At 41.2% G+C, this 20919-nt stretch overlaps 2 protein-coding genes and 1 long non-coding RNA gene across 5 annotated transcripts in view; 2 read left to right on the forward strand and 1 right to left on the reverse strand.

Moving 5' to 3' along the window:
- LOC125709650 (serine/threonine-protein kinase pim-1-like) overlaps positions 1 to 20919 on the forward strand; it is a 211929-nt gene that overhangs the window by 179814 nt on the left and 11196 nt on the right. The window lies entirely within an intron of this gene.
- Positions 1 to 20919, reverse strand: part of LOC125709654 (uncharacterized) — a 209376-nt gene that overhangs the window by 89005 nt on the left and 99452 nt on the right. The window lies entirely within an intron of this gene.
- LOC125709646 (uncharacterized) lies at positions 14229 to 19876 on the forward strand. 3 transcript variants are annotated; one of them, XR_007382791.1, is made up of 10 exons: positions 14229 to 14569; positions 15158 to 15344; positions 15919 to 16030; positions 16430 to 16620; positions 16879 to 16971; positions 17053 to 17208; positions 17365 to 17582; positions 17883 to 18020; positions 18627 to 18766; positions 19775 to 19876. XR_007382791.1 is itself a non-coding variant. In XM_048978308.1 (10 exons), the coding sequence occupies exons 1-10, from the start codon at positions 14549 to 14551 to the stop codon at positions 19790 to 19792; spliced, it is 1296 nt and encodes a 431-aa protein (XP_048834265.1). In that variant the 5' UTR covers positions 14233 to 14548; the 3' UTR covers positions 19793 to 19876. The 3 variants fall into 3 exon arrangements, 2 of the variants coding, with proteins under 2 accessions (XP_048834264.1, XP_048834265.1); XM_048978308.1 differs by having other exon boundaries at positions 14233 to 14569; positions 17861 to 18020; XM_048978307.1 differs by lacking the exon at positions 19775 to 19876 and having other exon boundaries at positions 14231 to 14569; positions 17861 to 18020; positions 18627 to 19441.

Genomic DNA, 20919 nt, shown 5'->3' on the forward strand with positions numbered 1-20919 from the left:
GAAAATTTCCTCACGCTAAAAATTCATGTGGGTGTCTAATGTGACATTCTCTTGTGGTCGACTCATTGGAGTTCGACAACGATTCAACACAAATTAGCATACAAGACCTGCCTGTTTCTCTTAGGATACCTATTGTATATAAAGCTTCTTCATATGAGCCGAACTGCAAAATAAAGATTAACATGGGTAGTGTGGCCGAGCGGTCCAAGGCGCTGGATTAAATCTCCAGTCTATTCTGAGGCGTGGGTGCGAATCCCAGCGTTGCTATATTTAACTTCTAAGAAGCCTGGTTGTCTGTATTTGTCTAGAGAAAGTTTCCTCACACTAAAAATGCATGTGGGTGTCTAATGTGACTTTCTCTTGTTGCCGACTCATTGGAGTTCGACCGCGGTTCAACACAATTCAGCTTACAAGACCTGCCTGTTTCTCTTAGGATACCTATTGTGTATAAAGCTTCTTCATATGAGCCGAACTGTGAAACAAAGACTGACATGGGTAGTGTGGCCGAGCGGTCCAAGGCGCTGGATTAAGGCTCCAATCTCTTCGGAGGCGTGAGTTCGAATCCCACCGCTGCCATGTTTAACTTCTAAGAAGCCTGGTTGCCTGTATTTGTATAGAGAAAGTTTCCTCACACTAAAAATGCATGTTGGTGTCTAATGTGACTTTCTCTTGTTGCCGACTCATTGGAGTTCGACCTCGGTTCAACACAAATCAGCGTACAAGACCTGCCTGTTTCTCTTAGGATACCTATTGTGTATAAAGCTTCTTCATATGAGCCGAACTGGGAAACAAAGACTGACATGGGTAGTGTGGCCGAGCGGTCCAAGGCGCTGGATTAAGGCTCCAATCTCTTCGGAGGCGTGGGTTCGAATCCCACCGCTGCCATGTTTAACTTCTAAGAAGCCTGGTTGCCTGTATTTGTCTAGAGAAAGTTTCCTCACACTAAAAATGCATGTTGGTGTCTAATGTGATTTTCTCTTGTTGCCGACTCATTGGAGTTCGACCTCGGTTCAACACAAATCAGCGTACAAGACCTGCCTGTTTCTCTTAGGATACCTATTGTGTATAAAGCTTCTTCATATGAGTCGAACTGTAAAACAAAGACTGACATGGGTAGTGTGGCCGAGCGGTCCAAGGCGCTGGATTAAGGCTCCAGTCTCTTCGGAGGCGTGGGTTCGAATCCCAGCGCTGCCATGTTTAACTTCTAAGAAGCCTGGTTGTCTGTATTTGTCTAGAGAAAATTTCCTCACGCTAAAAATGCATGTGGGTGTCTAATGTGACATTCTCATGTTGCCGACTCATTGGAGTTCGACCTCGGTTCAACACAAATTAGCATACAAGACCTGCCTGTTTCTCTTAGGATACCTATTGTATATAAAGCTTCTTCATATGAGCCGAACTGCAAAATAAAGATTAACATGGGTAGTGTGGCCGAGCGGTCCAAGGCGCTGGATTAAATCTCCAGTCTATTCTGAGGCGTGGGTGCGAATCCCAGCGTTGCTATATTTAACTTCTAAGAAGCCTGGTTGTCTGTATTTGTCTAGAGAAAGTTTCCTCACACTAAAAATGCATGTGGGTGTCTAATGTGACTTTCTCTTGTTGCCGACTCATTGGAGTTCGACCGCGGTTCAACACAATTCAGCTTACAAGACCTGCCTGTTTCTCTTAGGATACCTATTGTGTATAAAGCTTCTTCATATGAGCCGAACTGTGAAACAAAGACTGACATGGGTAGTGTGGCCGAGCGGTCCAAGGCGCTGGATTAAGGCTCCAATCTCTTCGGAGGCGTGAGTTCGAATCCCACCGCTGCCATGTTTAACTTCTAAGAAGCCTGGTTGCCTGTATTTGTATAGAGAAAGTTTCCTCACACTAAAAATGCATGTTGGTGTCTAATGTGACTTTCTCTTGTTGCCGACTCATTGGAGTTCGACCTCGGTTCAACACAAATCAGCGTACAAGACCTGCCTGTTTCTCTTAGGATACCTATTGTGTATAAAGCTTCTTCATATGAGTCGAACTGTAAAACAAAGACTGACATGGGTAGTGTGGCCGAGCGGTCCAAGGCGCTGGATTAAGGCTCCAGTCTCTTCGGAGGTTTAGGTTCGAATCCCACGACTGCCTTATTTACAACATCGTGTTCTCGCTTCACCAGCAGAAGGAGAAGATGCAGTCTGCGGCAGTGCTGCAAGCTCGGGTCCGGACGATGGCGATGACTTTTAACTGAATGCTTTGTGGTTTTCTGTTTCCTTTTTTTTGATGTATGTTTCTTGTCTATTTATTTTGTTTGGTTTATTTTTATGATTTACCATCATCCCTTAGCGCCCCATCCCCTGTTTTATGTTTTTGTTGTCTGCGGGTATACTTTTTTCTTGATCATTTATTTATGAGTTTTATTGTTTTATTTCCTTTTTATACGGTGGGCTCTGTGTCTTTTATCCCTGACGTCGCCCGCTCATTGAGTTGGGTGGCGGGTGGTGGTGCTGGCGGTTTTATCTGGTGTGGGGACGTCTCGCTTTCAGTGGTTTTGTGTGTGTTTTAGCTCCGTGCCCCGGTTGTACTGGTTTTATCGTGTCTCCTTGTGCCTGCTTTTAAAATGACTCTTTTATTGACTTCTTTGAATGCCCTGGGGCTGTGCTCCTGGGCAAAGGTGCAGGCTATTTTAATAATGTGCAAAGACACTACCGTTTTATGTCTCCAGGAGACTGGGTGGGATGGGGCTTTTATTGATCGGGTGCGAGACGTATGGGCGGGCGACGTCTTCTTCTCCACTGCTTCCGTTAGGCCGGGTATCATTGGTTGGGGCGTCGCGTTGCTCTGTCGTGGTCCCCTAGTCGAGTCAGCATCACTGCTGTACTTGGACGGTGGGGGTAAGTGCCTGGCAGTCAGACTGCTTTTAGGGGGCGGCTTCGCCTGTAGTATAGTAGTCGTGCACGCGCTGACTGATGGGGCCAGTTGTGCCTCCTATTTTGACAGTCTGGCTGTGCGTGTAGCACAGTGGCCCTGTCCTCTCGTCATCAGGGATTTTTATTTATTTTTTATTTTTTTTCCCTCCACCACCCCCGCTCTGCGGAGGACTACTTTATTTCTATTTATTTATTTTTATTTATTTCCTCATGAGAGGGAGAAAGAGGGGGAAAGAAGGACGAAAACTGAGAAGAAGGGAAATACAGAGGGAGGGAAAAGAGGAAAAAAAAACACAGATAATCTGCTTCAATACCTGCTGATGAGAGAAAACAACCAACATCTGTACGAATCACAATGACCATGTTAAGAAGCAACAGCCGAGACAGTGTGTGTCTGTGAGTACCAGTTTGTACACCTGTGTGCACACCTGTGTGTGTGAGCGCGCTGGTGTTCAAAAGATTTCTCCATGTAAATGTCTAGTAGTGTGTGTGGGGAGCCCCACCCCTCAGGACATGAAGCAGACACAGAGGAGACCCGGGCCCCAGACATGCAGAGGCCCCCCAGGGCATGGGAGCCCTGGAGGACCACCACAGGGAGAATAGCAGCCCTCACCCAGAAAAGGGCAGAGGAGAGCTCTGGAGGGAGGCCATCCGGCAGCCACAGTGCAGGAGCCCCAGGGGGCCTGGAGGCGAGCCCGCAGGCTCCACCAGCGGCCGGCCCCACCAGGGCAGACCGGACCCCGGGCCCAGAGATCCAAGGGCGCCCCAACCCACCAGCAAGGGCCCGACCGAGCCAGGAGGGCAAGACCCTGCCAGGCAACCGCTGAAGGTGAAACCAGCACCCACCAGAGCACCCAGCCCCGGACATCGAGAACCACCAACGCACCAGCGGCCGGGGGCCCCATCCACCAGCAGGGAGTGTGGCGGGGGGGAATAGAGTCCGAGATGTTATTTCAGGTGGAGTCTAGGACCCAACCTGACATGTGCGTATAGACCAACAGGCACACACATATACAAGCATACGTTCCCACCCTCATGCACACATAAACAAATATTTACACATTCACCCAACATTTAGACACACAGAAATGAATGCTGTACACATACTCTCACTCCCCATATATACTCTATGTGGACCCCTATTGTTTCCTCTGGCGAGGAGACCAGAAGACCACCCAGGACCCCGCAGCAGCCGAGAAGCCCAGCAGCTCAGACCCCGGCCAGGCGGCCAGCTGTTCCTCTCAGCCCCCAGCTCCAAATGGCGAACAGAGAATGGGGGTGTGAAAAGACCCCATGCCCCCCTTCGCCCGCTCAAATGTGGTGTTGGTGCATGTTGTTCTAAAGTGCTTTTAAAACAGGTGAAAGGCATGGCGCTAACCACCCCCTGCCGCGCAACAGCTGGTGAGATGCTGAGATGTGGGGCTTGGCACTAGAGGTAAGGCTGAATGAACAGACCGCCCTCTGGATGCCATTTTGTGTTCTCACCCCCAAGGCCCTAACAGAAATAATCCTAAAAGACGATCACTTCTAGTTTCAGAAGCACCATCAGAATAGAATGCAATCTGTTTATTATATAAAAAAAACCCTGAGAAATCCATCCATCCATCTATTTTCCAAACCGCTTATCCTACTGGGTCGCGGGGGGTCCGGAGCCTATCCAGGAAGCAATGGGCACGAGGCAGGGAACAACCCAGGATGGGGGGCCAGCCCATCGCAGGGCACACTCACACACCATTCACTCACACACACACACCTATGGGCAATTTAGTAACTCCAATTAGCCTCAGCATGTTTTTGGACTGTGGGGGAAACCGGAGTACCCAGAGGAAACCCCACGAGGACATGGGGAGAACATGCAAACTCCACACGCATGTGACCCAGGCTGAGACTCAAACCTGGGTCCCAGAGATATGAGGCAACAGTGCCAACCACTGCATCACCATGCCGACCCTGAGAAATGCTCATCAGTTTTAGTTTAAGGTCTGGATCCTGCTGCATCCTCTGCTCCAGACTGAGTTGATGAAGGTCTTGCAGGGGCAGCAGACCTTCGTCAATGCCTAGGTCCAACAACTTAGCCCAAGACCAATAATGATTTTTTGTTGATCAAACACCATCTCAAGTTTCATAAGAACTTCCCTAAGCAATGCTATGAAAAAGAAGTTTAATATATTAAAATGAAACGCATACACACACCATAATGCCCTATGATAGCCGTCATCTTAAAGTACAGTCAGCCCAGCAATGTCTAGGCAAATAAAACTGCAACAAAATCCATTTAGTTGTATGGAATACATGCTTATACCGTGTGTCCCCTGGCCAGTGGATATGTAAAAGAGGTGGGGTAACAAAACAATCTGGCCAAGATGACAGAAGCTAATGGCTTGGCAACATGCAGCATGAAAACATTTAGAGTACATGTTGGAAAGCTGTCTGGGAGACCAAGTTTGTCTACGTCAACACTGACTACTGTTATATGTTACATTACATTAAATGAAGAGAAACAGACCTCTGTACATCTTCATTTAGGCACTCAAGCTTTTGAGCTGACTGACAGGCCACCCACTAATGTTATATGACGGACTGATAGCTGAGAATCACTGCAATCCAAAACAACATAGTCATCGATGGCAACGGCTATTTGTTATTGATTTGTTAATTGATGGCTTCTAATTAGTTTATTTTCTTATCAAACATAGAATCGAAATTATGTGTTATTTTCCTTCATCCATCGATTTATTTTCTTCACATTTAAAAATTTCATGAGGTTAACTTATTCGCTACTGGTGGTCAGTCGGCACAAAGATTTCTGGTTGACATGTATCTTTGCTTTATGGCCTCATTAAATAACGTCCGAAAGACGTTATGAACTTGTAGCTGCCTATTTATATCTATATCAACAAAGTGTCCATGAATTCCAGCAGTGCAGTGCGGTTATACCGAATGGTTGGTTCCTCCAAACTCAACTGTGAATCTCCGTGAGTTTGCAAATGTGAGACTTAAATGGGATTTACCAATTACCAATATCACTTAGTAACCTGTGTTAGAATGCACGTCCAGTGAGCTGCATTACCAGATCATGTAAACGATTGGTAGCAAAGTTCCCCTCATGGCTGTTGAGAGAGAGAGTCTCATGATATTTCAGGCGAGTTTGAGGTTTCAGAGCGTAACAGCCAGTTCGCACAGAGGCAGTGAGCACTCAATGAACGGAGGCTGAAGTTGTGTAAAAAAACATGCATTTATTCTTAACTAACACGACAACTAACATGACAGATGTAGTATATGAATCTGTTTCTTTAGGTGGATGACAGTAGGTTGTAGAGGTGATGAGCTGAGGGAATGGTAGCACTCCAGAAGGTGCGGTGTTTTGAGCGGTTGTTGGAGTGGAGCCCCTTTGAATTTCTCTCTTTGTGAAGGTTTAAGGTAAAAGGTTTTGTCTTGGGGTTGCAGTTCACTGTTGGGTAGCAGGTCTTCACCAGCAGGCTTCAGGACTGGTTTCTTTACTGGGCTTTGCGGTGGTCTGGCGATTTCTTGATGGTATTCTCATCAAGTTCATGAATAGGGATGACCAGGAATCCGACACCTGAACCAATGGCTGGCCATCTAGTTGCCAGGCAGATCAACATCAAACACACAAATACCACACTAGTAACAAACTGTGTATTTTAATAGGGGTTATATCAAAGGTCACATGACCGAACCAGAAACCAGGTCTCATTACATCCACTTGTCTGAGAAGGAGAAAGCTATTGGTTTTTATTGTTGGCATTTTATTGGATTTAAATATCCAAATGTTAGTGAGAAGAAGAAAATGTACTTGTCATGACCAGTAAAGTTCTAGAAGTGGGACAATCCTAGCAGTGATTTCTGCTGTATATTATAATGCACAAAATCAAGGAATTTCAACCATAAGTTTCCATCACATGAAATCTTTGGATATTATGGATATATAATGTGAGACATGAATTTATAAATAGGGGAGAACCACAAATATGCCATAAAGAACCATAATATTATTAGTCAAGGGGGCTGGGTCATGATCACTGATCATTCTACTCCTACTTATATCCTAAGAAGCTTGATAAATACTGTCCCTGAACTGGAACAGACTGAGAACTCCAACAGAACACCCAACACATCCCTAAAGTTACTCTCAGGCTGTGTGGCTTCCTCATAGCCATGTGACAGGCTGCCCAGGTGCTAACATCACCACTCAGCCTGTCTTTGTATGATACTGGGGGAAAATAAGCAACAGCAAGACTATGAAGCTCTAATAGCTAACAATAAGAAATCAGAAATTTGCAGAGAGTTCTCTATCGGCTAAGATTAACTTGTTGGTGTTAGATTGCTAGTGACGTACTGAATTATCCCCATTCAGGACTACTAACGTTAGCTAACATTATAAAATCCAATTTTTCTTAAGGCTCTATCCTAATAACATTAGATAACATAAGCAGATACATTCACTTGTAGTTGCTTATGTATGAGGAAGCGTATAGCTTAAAGCCCTTATCCATTTTGGTGGCAGGAGTTTTAGATGTCAACCTGCACCCATCTTTGGTAGCTTGTGAAAGCATCTCTTGAGTAAAATAGCAGTATATTCAACTTAGATTGTAGCGCAGACCTGACCTGGAAGCAATGTGACGTGTTTTACAGAATAAGAAAGTCTGTTGTGCCTAAACCCCATACCCATTATATTAGAGTAGACCAGTGGTTCTCAGACTGGGGGGTGCACCCCAGGTATTGCAGGGGGGCACGCCAATAGGATAGCCTACGTTCCACTCGAACACTGCTAGCAAAAACATGGACAAGTTTGTGCACCCAGCCAAGCCTCCAGCAGAGGCTGACTCTTCATCAGCTGCAAGTTCAAGCTCCAAAGCAAAGAAGAGAAAATATGATGAGTCATATCTGGCCCTTGGTTTCACAACGACAATGGTGGGTAACCAGGAGAGACCACAGTGTGTTGTGTGTCTGAAAATACTCGCTGCTGACAGTCTGAAGCCAAACAAATTAAGACGTCATCTGGAGACAACAAACCCTAAGCATAAAGATAAGCCAGTTGGTTTCTTTAAAGGAAAACTCACAAACCGCTGTGCACAACAAAGCATCATTACTAAAGTTATACAGTATCTTTGCCTAAAAACGCTCAACTAGCATCATATAAAGTTGCCTACTGAATTGCTCACTGTCAAACACCACACACAATAGCTGAGGAATTAATGCTTCCCTCCGCTATCGATATGGTTGCAACTATGATTGATGAAACAACAGCCAGCATGTAAAAGGCAATTCCATTATAAAACAATATGATTGCGATGTGCATTCATGACATGTCAGAAGACATAGAGGAGCAGCTGACTGACAAGGTGCGGGAAAGACGCCACTTCACGCTGCAGGTGGATGAAGCTACTGACAGTGACAGAGACTGTTTATTCATAACGTACATCAGATGTATCGATGCTGAGGATTTCAAGCAGCAATTTTCAAGTATTCTGTAAGCAAATTACTGGCAGAGCCACTGCAGAATAAATGCTTAAAATCATAAACACCGACGGGGCTCAGGCTATGGCTGGGAAATGGGGCGGACTGCAAGCACTCGTGAAGCGCATCTCCCCCAATGTGCGATGGACACACTGTATGATCCACTGAGAAGCGTCCGTGTCTAAACAGCTGAGTCCCGAGCTAAACGATGTAATGACGGATGTCATCGCTACAGTAAACTGCATTAAAATACGCGCCATCAAAGTCCGGATTTTTCCTGCCCTGTGCGAGGAAATGGGCTCCAACCACACAGCTGCTTTGTTTCACAGTGAGGCTCGTTGTCTGTCACGTGGGAAAGTTTTTACCAGAATATTTGAGCTCCGAGATGAGATCAGCGCTTTCATGGAGGAAGAGGGTCACGAGCTTGCCAATAAGTTTAAAAATGACAAATTCCTCCTGAAAGTTGCATACTTGAGTAACATGTTTCAGAAACTCAGTGAGCTAAATCTGCAGATGCAAGGCACCGATACACACCTTCCACATCGGGCAGATAAAATCACATCATTCACAAGAAAACTGGAGATGTGGGAGCAGCGAGTTACTGAGTTAAATATAGACTCATTTGGGAACCTGAAAACATTCATTGAGCTCAACAAACTTCAGAACACAATGATCCCATGCATGAAAGCTCACCTCTCCACTCTACAAAAACGTTTCCAGGAGCCTAAAATATTTGACTGGATCGGAGACCCCTTCAGTGCTACACCAGATGAGGATTTCAGCACTGCAGAGGAGGAACAGTTCATTGCAGTTTAAGTCTAAAACACTGGCTGCATTTTGAATTGGAGTGGAGAAGGATTACTCAGTGTTAGGAGGGAAAGCTGTGGGCACACTCCTTCCTTTTGCTACATCCTACCTGTAAGCTTTTCTGTTGTGGTCTCTATTAAGACAAAATACAGATCAAAGCTGCACATTGAAAAGGAACTAAGAGTGACTGTTTCCCAGCTGCAACCCTGAATTGAGAAGATGTGCAGCACAAAGCAAGTCCACACCAGCCACGGAAAAGTGTGAGACTTGAGATGATCCCCTTTTACGTTTTCTTCTGACTGGGAGCTGGTTAATTTCCCAGCCATTCCTGTGGAGACAGCTGTTTATTCTTCTTCATAACTTCACTATGCTCTTTATTTCTCCCACAGTGATGAAATTGCACCATTTGTAATTGCATTTGTTTCGCTCGATTAGAAAACTTTATTAAATAAAGTTTGATTCTGAACCTGTGTAGATTGAATGGGGTGGGGGGGATCAATAATGTTCCTATCTGGGAAAGGGGGGGCCCTGCAGAGAGAGTTTGGGATCCACTGGACTAGACAATGTTATATTAGACAATGGCATGGCTAATGATGCAGCTGTAGATCTAGACTCTAGATCTTCCTTGGGCTAAACGATAAGGTTTCAAGGGACAATAAATAAGACATTCTACTTTTAAAATGTTCAATTAAATCAAGACTGACATTTCTGAGTAAACTCATAATCTATGTGCTATATCTACTGCATCATGGGCTACAGTGTGAGACGATAATAGCCAAAATATATACTAAAATAATGAATATTGAACATATAATTGATTTTTTATTAGATAGTTTTATTTTTTATCAAATTATTTATCAATAGCAAATTGAATATAAATATGAGTAACAGTGTTTTTTGGTTTGGTTTTTGGGTTGTGGGTGAGCTTCAAGTTCAGCCATGTCTTTGGCATGGAGCTGGGTAATCTCAACATTTACATGCTAAAAGATCACGTGTTCCCATTACAGTAATGTAGTTCACTGCATTCCTTAGCCGTCAAACTGTCAGAAATATTCTTACAATATTCTTCTCTTACAATATCGCAACACAGTTTCTATTACACTATACATCCATTTTCTGAACCCACTTCTTATTTTTATTTAGGGTCGCGGTGGGGGGGAACTGACCTGTCAGTCAAAAACGTATTAGCCAATGGGGACGCGACTCTGAAAAAAAAACCCGCCCACGCGAGACGTTTATGTCAGAACTATAAACAAAAAAGTCGGGGAGCGCGAGCGAGTAAGCTTGCAACGTAAACAAATGAAAACATAATCAAAAGACCAATCATGTGTTTGCAAGTTATAATTTTTACTTTTGAGATGACATTTTTTTTTGCTTCAGTTAGTTTTTTTCTTTAGCCTAGTTTTTGCTTGATGTCAAAAAAGTTTGCTTGATAATATTGGCACAAATCTGATTCCATATGTAAGGCGCTTTCACAGCGAAGTTACGGAACCTGGTCCCGGTTTACAAGTTCCTGGGTTGTCATGCCTTTTGTAACTCCTGGTCACTTTCATGTGTCACACCGCACAATAGAAACTGGGAACTTTAAGATCGTAGCTTAAACTCCACACATAATTACACCGCCAAGCCGAAACAACGGAGGATAAATACGTCAATCACTTTGTTGGTTAATAATTTATTAGTTATTTGGGGGATCAATTGATCAAAACGGAACACAGTCTTTTATTTATATTTTACTTTACTTACGATCTGCATTGTTTATGATTCTTATTACATCTGGCCAGCAGATCGATCTTTCGTTTCCCACAGAATAATACATGATGTAACGTTATTTCGCTAATAAGCTCTGGCTAATTTCTGGGCTGGCACCGGCAATATTGGACAAAAGTGTATTGCTTATTCATCTAATTTTCCGATGCAGAGATATGGAGACACAGGGGCTCCGTAGTGTTACTATACATCTGATACACACTTATAATGTAGCAAGTGCCAACCCAGACAGCAGCTGACTCCGATCCGGATCCGCATCTAAGCCGGCAAATCCGCGTTACAGTCAAATCCGTTTTACAGCTGCGATACGGACAAGGGCCGGACCTAGGCTTCAGTGGCGGGCACGCAATAATGTCAGCAGAATCAAAGCAGCTACGGGCCGGATCCGGGGAACGAGCGCGCGAATTTTCATTTTCTGGAATCTGACAGGATAACCGCAGCTTGGGTCGAGGCGCAGGAAAAGTTTGAGGAAACAGTTTTATTCCGGTACGTACAAGACACACAGTGCGGTTAAACTGTGTTAGAAGTAAATTAATACCTTTTTGATTATGGTGGGTCGTTAATTGTTAAGTTAATCTTAAAATGTGTGACTTTTGTCGCTATATAGTTTGTTAACCGGCAACTGATCTGACTGTTAGCTATAGCTCTTACTAAAATAAGCGTGGGTCGGTTAATAAAAGGTAACTGAGAGTTATAATACCATGAAATATGTTATGTATTTCAATTAATTGTGTTCTTCGGGTGATTTAGTAGATTAATCGAGAGAAAGTGCAGACATTTGACATTCAATAGCATACTCTCTCCGTTTTAGGTTCGACCACATGTCCAAGGGTAAGTGTTTTTTTTATTGTAATATTCTAGCTATCTGGAAAAATTTGAAATACCACCGTGTAAAACTGTTGTCTGATAATTATACAATACAAATTAGGGGGGAAACGTTTAAACGTTAATGAATAGGTCAGAATCTCAGTGCACGGTCAGTGTCTCAGTGTCATTTGGTTTTTGTTTTGATTATTATTGGCTAGATTCGCCTGTGAATCAAACCGATGCTCCACTCGCATATACCTTCAGAAATCATACAGACATGTATTGAAGGCTGTATTTATACTGAACATTATAAATTAGCGTTTCGAGGCAGAATCGTGAGAGAATTGTGATATCAGTTCTGAGTGAAAAAGCCATTCACGTTCTTTCTGTAACTGTACCATAGTTGTATATTTCATGCTTTCTATTCTTCATATTTCTTTGCTCATTTAGTTGAATGTGAAAAATTTTTTTAGAGTAAAAATGACTTCAGTCATTGAGATATATATCACACACACACACGCATTAAAGGCACGTGCAGCTAAATTATACTGGCTAGTGGCAACATATTCCTGCAGTACATATGCACTGTAAAGCTGTTTTTCTTAAATCTTTTTAGAGACAATGAAAAGGAGGGAATCTCCATTAACAAGCTCTGGAGTCAGGCGGAGGGCTCGCATTTCTTTAGAAAAACGACTGCATGACATTGCAGAAGACTGTCTGATAGAATCAGAGCAAACAACAGCTGACAGAGTTGACTCTCAGTTCACCACCAATGACACTGATAGCTGCAGTGACTCAAGTCTCTCTCCGATAGATGACCATTTAGATGCACTTTGCACAGATGATACTGGAGGAGAGGCAGAGAGACTAGATGCTTCAGAGTCTGATTCTGAGTCAGAGTCTCAGTTTGTTGACAAGCCAGTCAGCCTTGTTGCAAGCTTAGCCAATTGGTCTGTACAGTTTGGAGTTTCTTTAGTAGCACTCACAGCCCTCCTTAGTTTGTTGAGAGTGTACCACCCAGAACTGCCCAAGGATGCTCGAACCATCCTTCAAACAAACACTGAATATAAAATCCAACAAAAATGTGGTGGTTTGTATCATTATAGAGGTATCTTGACAGCACTGCATGACACACTAACCCAGCTAATTAAGAAAGTTGCAGATGGCTTTACTTTTAGATTACAGATAAATATTGATGGCTTGCCATTGTTCAAGAGCACAAATATACAGTTATGGCCCATTTTAGGACTTTTGTTAAGTGTCCCGATGAAGGAACCCATTGTTATTGGCCTTTTTTGTGGTACAAAAAAACCAAATGCCCCTGATGAATTTTTAAGTGATTTTACCCATGAGCTAAAGCAGCTGCAGGAAGGATTTAATTTTAGAGGGAAAAAGGTCTTCATTGAACTGGCTTCGGTTGTATGTGATACCCCTGCTAGGGCATTTGTAAAAAACACAAAGGCTCACAATGCATATCATGGATGTGACAAGTGTTGCCAGCCAGGTGTTTACGTTAACAACAGAATGACATACCCCATAAATAATTTTGTATTGCGCAATGATTCATCATTTTCAGACAGAGTTGACAAGGACCATCACCACAATGGACCACATGGATTTTCTGGTCTAGATGTTGGTATGGTAACTAGATTCCCTCTAGATTACATGCACCTCGCATGTTTAGGTGTCACACGTAGATTGTTAAATGTTTGGCTGAGGGGGCCTTTGAAATTTCGCTTATCCTCTAATGTCGTTGATAGAATTTCTCAAAGTCTGATTCAGATGCGTACATATATACCAGTGGAGTTTGCAAGGAAGCCAAGGTCTCTAAGAGAGATAGACCGTTGGAAAGCAACTGAACTAAGGCAGTTTCTGTTGTATACTGGCTCTATTGCTCTGGCACCACATTTAGATAGTAATTTATATAACAATTTCGTGTTATTTTATACAGGTATTTGCATCCTTGTCAGTCCTCAGCTGTGCTCCTTGTACTGTAACTATGCAAACACATTACTTACAACATTTGTAAGTCATTTTGGGGAACTTTATGGCAAGGATGCCTTAGTGTATAATGTCCATGCATTGGTCCACCTATCTGCAGATGCCCAACTGCATGGTTGTTTGGACTCTGTCTCAGCTTTTCCATATGAAAATTATCTCCGTAAATTGAAGAGGTTTGTACGAAAGCCAGAATTTCCCCTTGCACAAATTATAAGAAGGTTATCTGAGGTTAAAAAGATCAGTATTATTGAGATGCCCTGTAGGAATTTAAGGATGCAACATTATGTTGGACCTGTTCCTGATGGCCTTCAAGCAACAGCACAGTACAGGGAGCTGCAGACTGAGCAATGGTCAATGAAAGTTTCCACAGGTGATAATGTTTTTGCTATAGATGGAGACATTTGTGTCATACATAACATCATTCAGTCTGTGGACGGAATATATGTAGTAATTAAAGTTTTTACACAAATGGAAACTTTCTTCAACTACCCGATGAGCTCTGATTTTCTCAGAATATTTATTGTGTCTCAACCTACAGGGCCATTGAAGGTGGCCAAAGCATCACAGGTCTCTCATAAGTGTGTGCTTTTGCCTTATAAAGAGAGGTTTGTTGTCATGCCCCTCTTACATATCAACAGTTCTAGTACTAGGTTATAGGTGGAGTTGTGGAAAGTTTATGTTTGGGAGCAGAGTAGTGGGCGACAAAATTTATGTTGACTGACAACTGACTTAACTTTTTGAAGAACTGAAGATTAACTGTTTTTTTCCACAAAAGTTTCTGTATGTATGTGCATTTTGATGATGTGAGTATACCCAGTGAATAATAATAAAAGTGGTGCCAAAACTAGCTGCTGCAGCCCATTTGAAACATTTTCAATTAATATATGTTAAATCTTATACATAATAATATATGTAAATCTTGTTGATCATGTTGAAACATTATGGGGCTGGGTAATATTGTGCAAAATCAATATTATTAATTGCACTTCATACATTTATTAATCAACCATATCTTTAGTACAGGAGGAGGTCTTGATGTGAGAGTAAGCTGGTGCTATTTGTTAGCCCATTCTCCATTTTTTACTTTTACTGTACCTTAACCCTGTTGTGACTGAAAGACAGCAAGTGATAAAGATTTCTAACCATAAGATTAAATTATGTACCATAACACTGGATTACACTGTACAATTCCTTGTACGTGTGCATTTTGAATGTTTTGCAACAAAAGGCAGACTCTGCTTGTAATAGAATTCATCACAGAATGTAAAGACATGAAATGACTATTGAAAGAAAATGTTGAGGTTTGGTCAAAAAGGTTTGAGCATAGATTCAAAAGGGGTAGTAATATTTTATGGATTGTGTATTTAAATGTATAACAATTTCTTTTTCAGATGTTTTTGGTTGTTGAATTTCTGGAAACCAAGACTGTTAATATTATAGCCGAGTCATGGTTTGAGGATGGTGTCACTTGGTGGCCAAATTATAGTAATGATGAACGCATAAACAGAGCTGTACAAAAGTGTGAGGAACCAAGAACAGGCTGGAAACAGTATGATGTTCGAGTCCTCTCAAGAACTGGTAAGGATCTCTTGTAGAGACAAAATTCAACCCAACTGTGTTCTGAAATATACGGACTCCATTATGAACACAATTAAAATTCTAATTATGAATTTGCTTTACCAAGATTTGCTTACTTGCTTTATACAAATGTCTGTTACTATGTTAATGTATCCCTTAATTTACATAAATTTAAGTCTGCATTTGGTTGAGTTGGAACACATACTATTTTTTTTGCTATAAACTTGGCATTAGTTTCTTTTCAAAGAAGAGAAAAGGACAGCAGTGTAAATTATTTCTTAAATGGAATCTTAAAAATGTACTCTGCTTAATAAACTACTTAGCTAGTATAGTGACCAATAGGAAATAATAGTTCAACTAGAGCTCAGTGTGTAAATAATCTGCTTTGCAAGACACAACAGCAGGTAAGGTTGTAGCCTTCATGTTGGAGTTCGCATGCATGAAAACAGCATTACTTAAAGGGCCAGATCATGCCACAAAATGGAACTGCTTGTGTATTTTGTGTAAAGTGATACATTTAAGCATTTCTTATGTGTGAGTTTGCATTTATTGACATTTTGTGAATTCTGATCAGGTGATTATCGAAAGGCAAGAGAGAAACTGAGGGCCTCACTGACCTGTAACACGTCTGAGTTACAAACAGACGACGAGGAAGAAGTGATTAGGAAAAGAAAAATTAAGCCAAGGTTTGATATGTGAGACATAGGCAACATTTGAAAATATAAGAACATTTAGGCAGATATATTTAACCAGAGAGGACATACTAGGTGTTGCAAAACTGATATGTTGTGCTGCTATGGTAATTTTCCCTAATTATCAAATACGTAAAAGGTAGTTTGTAGTGTGGTTATTACTTCTGCACAACTTCAAATGACACAGGGATTCATTGACAAGATCTATAGAGTAGACTGAATATTTAGTGCCTGGTTGAATTTAAGCAATTCTTACTCATTTTAATGTAGTTTATTGATGTAGTTTAAACAAACTGAACACAGTCTGATACAAGGAGTCTCTGTCGGTTTTGACTGTTTTTAGTCGTGCCAAAAAATTAACTGTGCTTGATTTTGATTTGTTTTGTTTGTTAGGCACGTTTTTGGTGATACAGACTCGGACAATGAACTAGAAGTGGGTAAAAAGAGGAGATGCAGCAGTATCTCCTCTGCACCAGCACCACCTATTCCTCCACCTACTCCTGACATACCCTCTGATTCAGCTTGCCAGACCTCTACTGGACCTCTGCTAAACCTGAGGCATACTGAATATCCCTGTTTTACGAGTATGTTCCTCTGTTGTCTTTGAATTATTCTGTAAGCACCGGTTATGCTAATATCCACCTATTAAACATTAATATTACTATTCAGTCAGCTTAGTTCTGAAGGACTGACAGTTACTGTAATTTCATGTGCTTAGCAGAACTCAGTCAGATGAGTCATTGAAACTTAATTTACTGCTATGATAGTGAATTATTTTATATACGAATAGCTGTGTTTATTTCTAATATTCACATAAAAATAATGATTGTCATTTTTCCCAGCTGTGCCACCTGCCCCCATTACGACACTTGGCATGCCTTCCAGTCCTCTTCACCACTTCTCCATTAGACATTCTGAACACGGCCGTTACACAGGTACTATACTTTTATGATTACTTTATAAGGCTTTGCTCATGAAAGCGATCACTTACATGCATTCTGCTTTCCTTTCTCCAGCTCCAGTGCATGCAGTTACCACCCCCATCTCTCACATGCCCTCAAGCTCTATGAGCCAGGTCTCTGCTACACCTATTTCTGAAGAACATCAAGACCATTCATTTAACCCCAGGTTTAGACTGGGGAGGACAGGCACTGGACCTATTCCTTGCTCTGGTAAAATTCTTTTAATTTGGAAACTGAGTCTGTGACTAAACGATGTTTAAAATAATAAATATTGAGAACTTGGTAGATAATATTGACCTTGTGACCACATTATAAAAAATATGTAAATCAACTATTTTAATTAAATACTTTCCCAACTCTTTGTAGCCGCTCAACTGCACATCCTAACATTGTTGGAACATATCAAGGAACAGCAGATGCAGCTTGCTGCTATCGTTAATAATCTTGCTGCACGTATGGCGACAGACACTGTTGTTGCTGAAATGCCTCCCAATATCAGTTTGCCACTGGCCACCATGTCTGAAGTTGAGGAGTTGGAGGAGTGGCTTAAAGATTCAAGAAACTCGCATGCTAAGCAAAACATGGTATTGTAACTTTTTAAATTTTAATTTTAAATAAAACAATCATTGCTGGGCCAATATACTGCTTATTGTATCAGATCTCTGAAAACTGACTTCTTACATCGATTAACTTTAACATAGTTAATGAAAACAGCAAAACCGAATAATAAATTAGGTTTAATAAACCCTGAATTGTTTGTATGACATGATTTGATGTACGATCAGGATCTTCTACAGTTGGTTTTCAGTTAGTATGTATACTTATCTTTGCCTTTTTATATGAAATATTTTTGTCTTTTCAGATTTCTGCTCTGGGTGCTACAGGAGGACAAAACGCTAAACGAGTCACATGGAACATACTTTCAAGGCTTTTCTCAGATGCAGTAGCCAAAAAAATAAACTGGAAAGGAGTTAATGGGAAAAAGTGCTTTAAAGAAATGCATACAAGAAGTTTGTTGATCAGTAAGTATGGTATATACAGAGAAGCTGGGTATTAGACACCTTTCTTGCAGGACTGTTATAAAAGATGTGAATTTCATGGTACATGGGGCAAAGATGCTACTTTTTTAAAACAGTTTTTTTAACTATGCAAGTTAGTATTTCTTTTAAACATTTCAACATTGCAAGAACTCAAATAATTGGACAATTGGTTATAAATGTTTCTTGGGCAGCTCTGTTTTGTCTCAGCATTAGGTTATGCATGTCTTTGAGTTGACTGATGGTTGAGAGTTTCTATTTCTATACAGAGTTTCTGTACAGGTAAAATATAGTGAACCAACTCATTGCCAAAAGAATTAGCCCTGGAGAGCAAAACAACCCGAGTCCATAAACCTCTAACTCTGTCCTTGCAAACAGAAAGGCACAGCATGTAGTAATTCATCATGTGTAGTATTTCCTCAAGTTGCGCATCATGTGATCAATTTTGATCAATTAAAATTTATATTTTAATCACTGACATAGCTGTTTTTTCCTTACCTGATCTACATCACACCAGAGCTTTCAATCAAGGCCTTATTAGCTTGGGGTTTTGGGGATGCTTCTCAAGTGCTGCATGTTTTCTTTCAACAGGAGCTGTAAGGAAGAACCAGTCTTCCTCCGGTGTAGCAGATAGTGAGGTCGATTCTTACACCATCCGTTGGTTTAACCTGGCGTCTGACCGTGGAGGTGGCCGGAAAGAACGTGCAAGAGCCAAAGAGGCATCAACTGAGGTGAAATTTCTATGGAAGAAGCATTATGGCAGTGTGTGTTTTTTTAGCTTTGATTTTTGCACTTGGTTCAATTTTAAAAATGTAACTTGGGTTGTCTTGGTTATTCTGAGACTTAGACTTGACTCGTGTTCACAACATAGTACAGTTAGTATGTGGAATCATATTCTGAGCAATAGGTGCTGACCTCCAAAAGGAAAAGGACATTTAGCATTTAATGTCATACCCTGCTACAATAACAGTGCTCCCTGAATGCAGCTGCAGCACATTTGTATGGCAAGATATAATATTACAGTATAACCATACAAAATGTATTTCCTAAACGGCTGTCTGTAGCTGGGTCATGCAGCCACTTGACACTGAGCGAAACTTTAGCCTACCGTAAATTGTATTCTGGACCAGCAAAATGCACCGTTATCTTGGGCCCGGGTGACAAAGCAACACCAGTGCTCTACCTTGCTGCCATGGTTAATGCGCTTTGATGTTTTATGTTTCAATGAGAGGAAGTGCCATGTGAATGCAGTGCACAGTGCAGGATTCAAGTGTGGCTGCCTGAATTAGCTCACAGGTGTCACGTCATTTAATGCAACATTATAGAGGTAAAGTTTACATAACATTAAAAAGCATGTTCGTAAGACATGATCAATACATTTAAGAACTATAAAAATAAGATATTTTAAGACTTAAGGACCCGCGTAAACCCTTTTAGAAACAGGAGCTGGACGACATAAAAACTTCATTTACCTGAAATGATTGAACATCGGTTAATCACCCACCTCTCCCTCATGTCACCTATAAATCAAATTTGATTAAAACTTCAGATCACTTTTGTTTCATAGCCTTTGTACTTTTTTGCCAGTATGAATGTGAAATGTCTCCAAAGAGGTCTAAAGAGATCTTAGTCTTAAATTTAACTTTTTGAAACTTAAGAAGCCCTGAAATTTTATTGTTTTTGGCTGAAATCTTTAATATTCAACTAACAGCTTTTTTTCTTGGTCTTTTTGTTTGCAGATGCCTCTTGAGGATTAAGCACTACGTTGGGAAACAAAATGTTTATGTAAAACCATTGTAATTTTGTATAGTTTTGTTTGTAATAAATTTCAAATGTTCAAATTTCTTGAGTCATATTTCATAATGCCAGAAATGCTACGTTTCCAATCTGAAATATAAATGTATTTTAACAAGGTGGTGCTGTCATGTTGCTAAATTCCCAGAATTGCCACTTTATTGTCGTAAAGGAGTTTGTTCCTCAAGCATCTAGTTCCTAGTGGTGATTTAGTTACTAATTTGAATTAGTGGCATAATAAAATTAGCTTGACATTCAGCAAATGTATGCTACTACTTGCTTTACTAGTAATATTAAGTATTTATAAAATCCACGAAATGAGCTGGTCCAGATTCAATACGGATCTGGACCAGACTTGCCCTGGACTGTCCCAAATGTGGACCAGATTCACTACAGAACTGGTCCACATTTGGCCCAGATTTGGGCCAAATCACTATAAAAGAATCCTCATCTGGTCTGGAGCTGGCCCAGTTCTGGTCCAGATAAAGAAAACCGGATCCGCGCCGGTATTGGCCCGTTGTGCCAAAGGACACCGGCCCAAGTCCGTTGTGCGGATCTGGCCCAGAACTTAGGAAGGATCTGGGCCAGATCTGGGCCAAATGATTTTTGCTATCTGGGAAGTTCATGTCTGTTGTTTTGAACTTTTGAATCAATATTAACAAGCGCCTGAGTATTAAGTAACAAACCATTTTAAAATCCATGACCTTTTTTTATTTGTCTGTGTGTTGTTTTCTGTATTTTAACAATATAGGTAATATATTACATACGTTTCAGGAGCCTACATAAATAGAAACGATCGTTTTCACAGCCTACAGTAAAGAGCCAGAAAGATGAGAAACACAGACTGCCTTGGGAACATATCATGCTTTGAGACAACGTAAGGTTACGAAGATGCGCTGTATACATAAAATTGAATTGAATATTATGTACAGTACTGTATTGTGTTATATCGTATTGGCATTATACGCACTTCAGAAATTTAATTGGTAAGGTACTGTAATTTGAAAAGCGTTTGAGACAACTACTGTAGTTTTAAATCGTCAATAAAATGAAGTAAATTGCGACGCTGTCCGTATTTTAATATAAATAT

Source organism: Brienomyrus brachyistius, chromosome 16, assembly GCF_023856365.1.
Source record: "Brienomyrus brachyistius isolate T26 chromosome 16, BBRACH_0.4, whole genome shotgun sequence".
Classification (NCBI taxonomy): Eukaryota; Metazoa; Chordata; class Actinopteri; order Osteoglossiformes; family Mormyridae; genus Brienomyrus; species Brienomyrus brachyistius.